This window comes from Peromyscus californicus, unplaced genomic scaffold, assembly GCF_007827085.1.
Source record: "Peromyscus californicus insignis strain IS unplaced genomic scaffold, ASM782708v3 Scaffold_10__1_contigs__length_136768540, whole genome shotgun sequence".
In the NCBI taxonomy this organism is placed as follows: domain Eukaryota; kingdom Metazoa; phylum Chordata; class Mammalia; order Rodentia; family Cricetidae; genus Peromyscus; species Peromyscus californicus.
Window position 1 is genome coordinate 97,292,634 of NW_026294391.1, and position 8,515 is coordinate 97,301,148.

At 43.2% G+C, this 8,515-nt stretch overlaps 1 protein-coding gene across 1 annotated transcript; it reads left to right on the forward strand.

The window, feature by feature from the left end:
- Window positions 1–624: 624 nt before the first annotated feature.
- Window positions 625–2,074, forward strand: LOC128115703 (periphilin-1-like). Its single transcript, XM_052746689.1, has one exon. The coding sequence runs from the start codon at window positions 860–862 to the stop codon at window positions 2,072–2,074; it is 1,215 nt and encodes a 404-aa protein (XP_052602649.1). The 5' UTR covers window positions 625–859.
- Window positions 2,075–8,515: the final 6,441 nt, after the last annotated feature.

An 8,515-nucleotide genomic window follows, 5' to 3' on the forward strand; every position in this document is an offset into this window, starting at 1 on the left:
CACACATATATAAATACAGTCTTCCCAGTGTATTTAGTGTTGCTTATACATGTATATGGTTTCAGAGCTGACCACTTGATATTGGTAACCAGTTAAAAGGGTCATCCCTGGGGAAGACTAATTCTTTAGCAGTCTGTAGTTCTTTGTTTAGTGGTGGAACCCTATGAGATTTCCCCCCTTTCAAGTTAGCGTTTTGATTGGTATTGTCCTTGTTCAGGTCTTGTTTAGGCAGTCATATTGTTGAAATATCATGGGTGAAGCTTCCCTTTCATTTCTGGTTCCTACAATCTTTCCTCCTCCTCTTAATGATGCTCCCTGAGCCTTAGGTGCAGGAGTTGTGGGGTGTGTGTGTGTGTGTGTGTGTGTGTGTGTGTGTGTGTGTGTGTGTGTGTATGCTGGGGCTAGACACCCCACAATCACTTGTTCTCTGAATTTGAGTGGTTGTGGTTTTCTGCAATGGTCTCTCTCTGTTGCAAAGAGAAGCTTTTTTTGGTGAGGGGTGAGAACTACACTTATTTGTCGTAAGTGGAATTCACTTAGGAATTGTACTGATTTAGTCAAGTGGTAGTACTGCATTCTCGTCTAGGACGCATGACCTCACTAGCTCCAGCTAATTTCCTAGCTTTCAAGGACCGGGCATGATTTCCCTGCTGTTGAGTGGGCCTAAGTCTAATTAGAGAGCTGTTGGTGGGGTTTCAGCAGGAGCGGTGGAACGTACGTATTGGAGAGTTCTGATGACGAATTTTTAGACAATAACAGATTCTTGAGCTGAGCCATGAGTATGGTTGGAAATTGAAAGTGAACAGGAAGGGAAATACGCATTTCTGTTCGAAGGACAGTGGCTTCCACAAGAGATGAAATGTGGTCTGAGGGATGGTATGACTACAGGCGACTTCCAGGAAAACAAGCGCAGGGATGGTATGACTGCAAGCGACTTCCAGGACGACAAGCGCCTCATTGGAACCATCCCAGTGATGGCAACCATAGATTAATTAACGTGCCGAAGAGACCGCCTCTGGGAGACAAGAGACCATCTCTGCTAGCCAGACCCGATGAAGGAGGCTACGGTAGATACTACTGTCAGGTCGATTACCAAGAATGGGATGAAGGCCGCTGTTTTTCTCAGAATCCAAAAAGTGGCCCACCCTACAAAAGAGGCCCTTATGGCTACCGATGGTCAAGAGATGAGTATGCCACAAGCCGACAGCCTGAATACAGGGCCATGAGAAACGGCTTTAGAAGAAGACGTTTCTATTCTTCCCATTATTCAAGACAACGATCTCCCCATGAACGGGGCGCTCCTTTTTTGAGAGAATCACGTGTGGGCGGGAAGGACTCCCTACCCAGCAGATTTGGCTCCAGTGTCAGCAGTAGAAGCAGGATGCGCTCCTTCCATCAGTCTCGGCTTAGATGTAGAGAGAGAGCCATCCAGTTTTTGAAAACATCAAGAGATACTGTGCCCTCAAGTTCTTCATCCAAGGTGTTAAAAAGCCCCCGCCGGCTGACTGAGAAGGAAGAGGCTGATGCTGCAAGCAAGTGGGCTAATGAAAATCCCAAGAAGTCAGAAGAAAATAACTTGGCTGAAATTTCCGAGTTTGAGACGGGATCCAAGGCACCGTTATGTATCAACCAGACAGAAGAACCCGAGTCAAACACAACAGCTGGCCCGAAGGGATCCAAGGCACCATTATGTATCAACCAGACAGAAGAACCCGAGTCAAACACAACAGCTGGCCCTAAGGGATCCAAGGCACCATTATGTATCAACCAGACAGAAGAACCCGAGTCAAACACAACAGCTGGCCCAGAATTGTGTGAAGACAGCCAGTTTAGCAGTCGTTCAAAAGCGATTGCCTCAAAAATCACGGAGATTGAGAAGGTTTACCGACAAGTCTGTGAAACTTTCGGGATGGTGGTGGAAAGGCTGGTTGAAAAGGATCGTTCGTTAGAAAAACCTATACAGTTTGCAATGAAGCAGAGTTTGCATGAAATAGGTGAGCAACATGTTGAAGAACTCAAGCATTTCATTATGGAGTATGATAATTCTACTCCAGATTTTGGAGACCCTTTTTAGAAGAATTAGGGCTCAGTTCAAACAAATTTTTAAAGCTTCTAGATTTTTCCCTTTGGACTTTTTAAATCCTTACTATTTTGTGATGAAGAGAAATACTTTATGATAACTGACCACATTGCTAGTATCAAATAAACATCTACAGTAGCTTTTAAAGTCTCTTAATTAGAATGTTTTCCCTATGTGTAGAATCGTCTAATCCATCTTCATACATCTCCTCCCTCCCCAAAATAATGTTCAATTAATTTTTTAATGTTTGAAAAGGCAGTTCTGGAGAGCAGCTCTCTGTATTTACTCATGATCAATAGTCTTCCATGGTGTGCTGGTCTCCGGGGTATAATTTGTAGTTAGAGATCATTCCAGGTTGCATCATAGGCATTGCTAGCATTTTGAGTTGAGTTTGACTTGCTGCCTGCTTTTCTTCTGCTTTGCAACTTTCGGGGATGTCAAAATATGCTCTCTTAAGGAAGTAGAACTTAGCTGTCTTGCAATATTTGCTGAGAATAATTCTTCTTTAGTATAGGAAAGAAGCACTTAAAAAAATCTCTAAAGGACACATTAAAACAAAACCTACTTTTCAAGTCATTGAACTTAGTGTGTCTCTTCTATGAAGTGAGGCTCCTAACTGCTCTCTCTGAACAACACTGTAGATAAGACAGATAGGAGGGGTAACCTGAGATGTAAGATGCATTTTAACTTGAAATTTCTCCGAAAAGCCTCTGGTGGCAATAATAAAAGATTGGACTATACAACAACCTGGAGTTTTGCTTTAAGCCTTTTCTTTATCAAAGAGGGACCTGACAAGGAGCTCATGCTTGTGATAAAATGACAGACTTCTCTCTTAATTTCCGTGATCTAAGTTCTGTAGACTTAGAGAATCTCCCTCTTCACAAGTGTTATCATAGAAACAAGGCAGAATAAGGCATTGCACCATAGAGAATGGGCTCTAAAAAGGCAGTTCATGAGCTAGGAAACAAAGAGGACCGTAAGAGGGATGCATGGATCACTCTGGGAAGGAGAAACAGAGGATATCTACATGAGTAAATTGGGGGTGAGGGGGCCAATCAGGGGAAGGGGATGGGGAATGAGAACATGGTCAAGCTGGGGCCGGGGACAGAGTGAGAGACCAATGAAAGAGATATCTTGATAGTGGGAGACATTATGGGGCCAGGGAGAAACCTGGTGCTAGGGAAATTCCCAGGAATCCACAAAGTTGACGCCAGATTAGACTACTAGCAATAGTAGAGAGGGTGCCTGAACTGGCCTACCCTGGTAATCAGGTTGGTGAATACCCTAACTGTCATCATTGAGTCTTCATCCAGTAACTGATGGAAGCAGGTGCAGAGATCCACAATCAAGCACCAGGCTGAGCTCTGGGAGACAGTCAAAGAGAGGGAGGAGGGATTATATGAGCAAGTGGGGTCAAGATCATGATGGGGAGATCTACAGAGACAACTGAACCAAATTCATGGAAACTCACTAACTTTACACCGACAGCTGTGGAGTCTGCATGGGACTGGACTAGGCCCTCTGCATGCGGGAGACAGTTGTGTAGTTTGGTCTGTTTGAGGGGCCCCTGGCAGTGGGATCAGGATCTATCCCTGGCTCATGAGCTGGCTTTCTGGAGCCCATTACCTATGGTGAGACACCTTGCTCAGTCTTGATGCATGGGGGTGAAACTTGGTCCTGCCTCAAGTGAATATACCAGGCTTTGCTGTTCCCCCATGGAAGGACTAACCCTTTTGGAGGAGGCATGGGGGAGGGATTGGGGGGGAAAGTGGGGGGGATACGGAAGAGGGATGAGAGGGGGATCTGTGGTTGGTATGGAAAATGAATTAAAAAATTAAAAAATAATGCTAGTTTGTGTACCTGGGATAAGTCCTTGTCCCATTGCCATGGGCAGGATGGGGGGATTGGTGGGGATGGGAGAAGGGGAGGGAAAGGGAACAGAGGTTGGTATGTAAAATGAAAAAAATTGTAAATGAAAAAAATTGAAATAAAAAAACGTGGCAGAAGACAGCAAGGCCAGCAGAGCTCCCCTCACCTTGTAAGTGAGTCAGTGATCAAGTGAAGAGACAATTAGGACATTCCACTCACTTCTTGATCCTTCCCAGCATAGCACTGAGCCACAATACACAATTTGTGACAATAGGTACACTAAAATCACAGTTTTAATTACTGCCCAATTTCATTATCTCCTTTTTTTTGAACAAGGTTTTACAGTCTAGACCTAGCTAGACTGAAAAACATTGTGTAGACCAGACTGGCCTCAAACTCACAGAGATCCCCCTGCCTCTGCCTCCTGCATGCTGGGATTAAAGACATGTGCCACCATCCTCAGTGAGTGAGGATATATATATACCCAAGAGGTGAGTGCTGCTGTTGCGTACTTCTAGGCTAGTAATGGTACTTACTCCTAAGCTTGATGACCTCAATCCAGTTCCAGGAACCAACATGATAGAAGGAGAGATTGTCTTTCTTAAAGTCATCCTCTCACCTCCACAAGTATGTCATAGCACATGCATGTGCGCGCACACCCACACACACACACACAGCAAATTTTTAAAATGTAAAAATATCAGCAAGCACTTACTAATAGGCATAATGAACAATATGCAAAATCCTACACATAAAACTATAAAATATTACAAAAGACAGACCAAGACTGAGCATAGCCGTGCATCCTTATATTTGCAGCATTAAAAAAATAAGACAGGAAGAAGGTGTTTTGGAGGTCAGGAAGACATGTATAGCATGTTTAAGTCTAGGATAATTGATGAATATTTTGTCTCAAAAAATCCAAAATTAATTATTACTGGAGTGTTACTCTGTTAATGAGTAAAGTTTTACTATGATAATGGCACTTGTCTCCCACAAAGTAATCCCAATAAAAGTCCTAGTAAATATTTTTGTGGAATTGACAAACTAGTACTCAAGAAGAAATAGAACAAATCTGCACTTGACATAATCAGATATCCAAACTCATAAACTATTGTTATTAAGCCAGGGTGCAGCTGGGTGGTGAATGTGTATGCGTTTAATCCCAGCACTCAGGAGGCTGTGGAAGGAAATGTCTGTGAGTTCAAGGCCAGCCTGGGCTACACAGTGAGTTCCATGAAAGGCTCCAAAGAGAACAATACAAACAATCAATGAAGCAGAGAGTTGGTTCTTTGAGAAAATCATCAAGATAGACAAGCCCTTATCCAAACTAACCAAAAAGCAGAGAGGGAGAAACTTGCACTGGACCAGACTAGGCCCTCTGAATGTGGGTGACAGTTGTGTGGCTTGAACTGTTTGTAAGACCTCTACAGTAGGACCAGAATTTATCCCTGGTACATGAACTGGCTTTTTGAAGCCCATTCCTTGTGGTGGGATACCTTGCTCAGACTTGATGCAGGGGGGAGATACTTGGGCCTGCCTAAACTTGGTATGCCAGACTTTGTTGACTCCCTAAGGGAGTGGATTGAGTGTGGGGTGGCAGAAAGGTGAGGATGGAGCAGGAGAAGGGGAGGGATGGGGAATTCTGTGTGGCATATAAAATGAAAAAAATTTAAATAAATGAAATTCCATTCGGAATATTTTAAACTTTAAGTGTTTTCTTTAAAAGCAGGAAGAAAACAGTGATACAATTGTTGTTGCTTTCACTCAAACATACAGTGAAGAAGTCATAGAAATAAAACAAAAATAGAAGTCATCAGGTCAAAAAGAAAAAAGAAAGAAAAGAAAAATGATACTTCTAGTATTTACAATAACATACAGTTTGCTGGTTTGCTGTTGAGAAAGACCTATGCTTCTTTTCCAGAGTGCAGCAATTTCCCAGGAACCTCACAACTGGGAGGAATCATTAAACCCAGTCTCAGTAAGAGAATGTGAGTGTAAGTGGTGCCTGTCATTTTAGTCACAGTCATTAAATGGACATGCTTGCACACTCATTTAGCTGGAAGCCAAGCCCTAGGCCATGTTTGGACTTTAAGAGGAAAAGTTCCCTGTGTCCTCAGCTCACCAGGTCACAGGCTAGTCCCTCTGAACATGTACATTGCACTTTCTGTTTAATGACAAACTACTATTGAAACTCGACACTCAGATTTATTTGGTATTTCTATCAGAAAACCAACTCTAAATTAATATATTCATAAAATATATAATTACCAATAAAGAAAATGCAAGAAGAAATGGCTCATGTCTCAGTGGTTAACAGCATTTTTACTCTTGCAGAGGACCAAGCTTCAATTCCCGTAACCTACTTAGAGGCTCACAACATTATTTAACTCCAGTTCCAGAAGCTCTGACACCTCTGCTGATCTCCGTGGGCATGACATACATGTAGTGTGAACACACATGCAAGCAAGCACGTACCTTATGAGCAAGCTATGCAGTTCTTTGGCATGTGTCTAAAGTTCTTGACATCCAACCCCAGATACTTGCTCAGTCTTGTTCATTACCACTCTATTCACATAGACTAGGAAAAGGAAATAACCCAAATAACTTTCAACTAATGAATGGGTAATGAGAATGCAGTACATATACACTGTGGAATACTATTCATCTGTAAAGAAAATGAAATCTAGAGGCAAAGGAATGGAACTAAAAAATATGGTAGTGATATTTTATTTGTTCTGAAATGTGGTAAAATTTTATTTGTGCTTTAATAAATAAAGCTTGCCTGGAGATTAGAGGAAATAGCAAGCCATTTTAAGTAAACAAAGAAGTTGGGCAATGGTAGCACATGCCCTAATTCCAAAACTAGTTAACCATGGAGGGCTGGAGGGCTGTATAGACAGAGAGGAAGTGACAGAGCTGGGCAGGAAGAGGAAGATATGTAGCTGAATGGAGAGAGTAAATCAGATGGCAGAAGAGCAAGGCATATAGGTGTGGGTAGACAGGAAGTAACTTGCATTTGGAAGCTCCAGAGTTGGTGAGGTATGGTGACTTTCCCTATTTTCCTGATCTCTCTAAGGCTTTCACTTCTATATTTGGCTCCATGTTTTTTATTTAATAAGACCATTTAGAAATTCATCTACAATATATTGTACTAGTGAATTAACCCAGACACAGAAAGCCAAACGACACATGTTCTCATTCTTCTGTGATTCCTCCAAAACTTCAAATGTGAATATGAAATCTGGAATAAATGCAGACTATGAAAGTCAAGTGGTAGCATAGAGGCGAGGGGCATGGGAAGGAGCCCTAGAGTGAATAATAAGAATATACAAATGATGTGAGGGGAAATAGTGAAAACAGGGGAGGTTTTCATTGGAGTGGAGAGAAGGTGGTCAATACAAATGGGGATGGAGGGGAAGAGGTGGAAATAACAATAAGGTTGCTTGGGAAAAACCATAGTGGTTGTGCTGGCTAGTTTTTTGCTTGTTTTTTGTTTTCCATTTTTCTTTATTAAGAAATTTTCTACTCACTCCACATACTATCCACAGATTCCCCCCCGCCCAGTCCTCTTTCCCAAGCCACCCCACATCCCCACATCCCCACATCCCCCAAATCGAGGTCTCCCAGCTCACTGAGCCTAGGCAGGTCCAAGCCCCTTCCCACTGCACCAAGGCTGTGCAAAGTGTCACACCACAGGCACCGGATTCCAGAAGCCTGCCCATAGACCAGGTACAGATCCCGATCCTCCTGCCTGGGTGCCCCCCAAACATTTCGAGCCAAACAACCATCTTCCATATTCAGAGGGCCTAGTCCAGACCCATGGGGGCTCCACAGCCATCAGTCCACAGTTCATGGACTTCCACTAGTGTGGCCAGTCATCTCTGCATGTCCTCCTGTTATGATCTCAATGTCCCTCGTCAGCAGAATCCCTCCTCTCTCTCATCAGTTGGATTCCCGGAGCTCAGCCTGGTGCCTGGCCATGGATAGCTGTATCTGCCTCTATCTGTCACTGGACGAAGGCTCTATGATGACAGCTAAGTTATTTGCTAGGCTGGTCACCAGAGTAGACAGGTCCAGGCACCCTCTGGACCACTGTGCAGGCTAGTTTTGTGTCAACTTTACACAAACTACCATCATCTGAGTAGAGGGAGCCTCAAATGAGAAAATGCCTCCATAATATTGGGCTGTAGGCAAGCCTGTAGGGCATTTTCTTAATTAGTGATTGGTGGGTATGGCCCAGCAAACTGTGGGTGGTGCAATCCCTGGGCTAGTGGTCCTGGGTTCTATAAGAAAGCAGGCTGAAGAACATGGAAACAACCCAGATGCCCTTCATCTGAAGAATGGATAAACAAAATGTGGTACATATACACAATGGAATACTACTCAGCAGAGAAAAACAATGGCATCATGAGGTTTGCAGACAAATGGATGGATCTAGAAAAAATCATCCTGAGTGAGGTAACCCAGACTCAGAAAGACAAACATGGTATGTACTCACTCATAGCAGGATACTAGACATGAAACAAGGATGACTTGTCTGCTACTCACATCACCAGGGAGGCT

Excerpts from the sequence above, each read along its gene's own strand:
- LOC128115703 (XM_052746689.1), top strand. The coding sequence starts at position 860 with ATGTGGTCTGAGGGATGGTATGACTACAGGCGACTTCCAGGAAAACAA.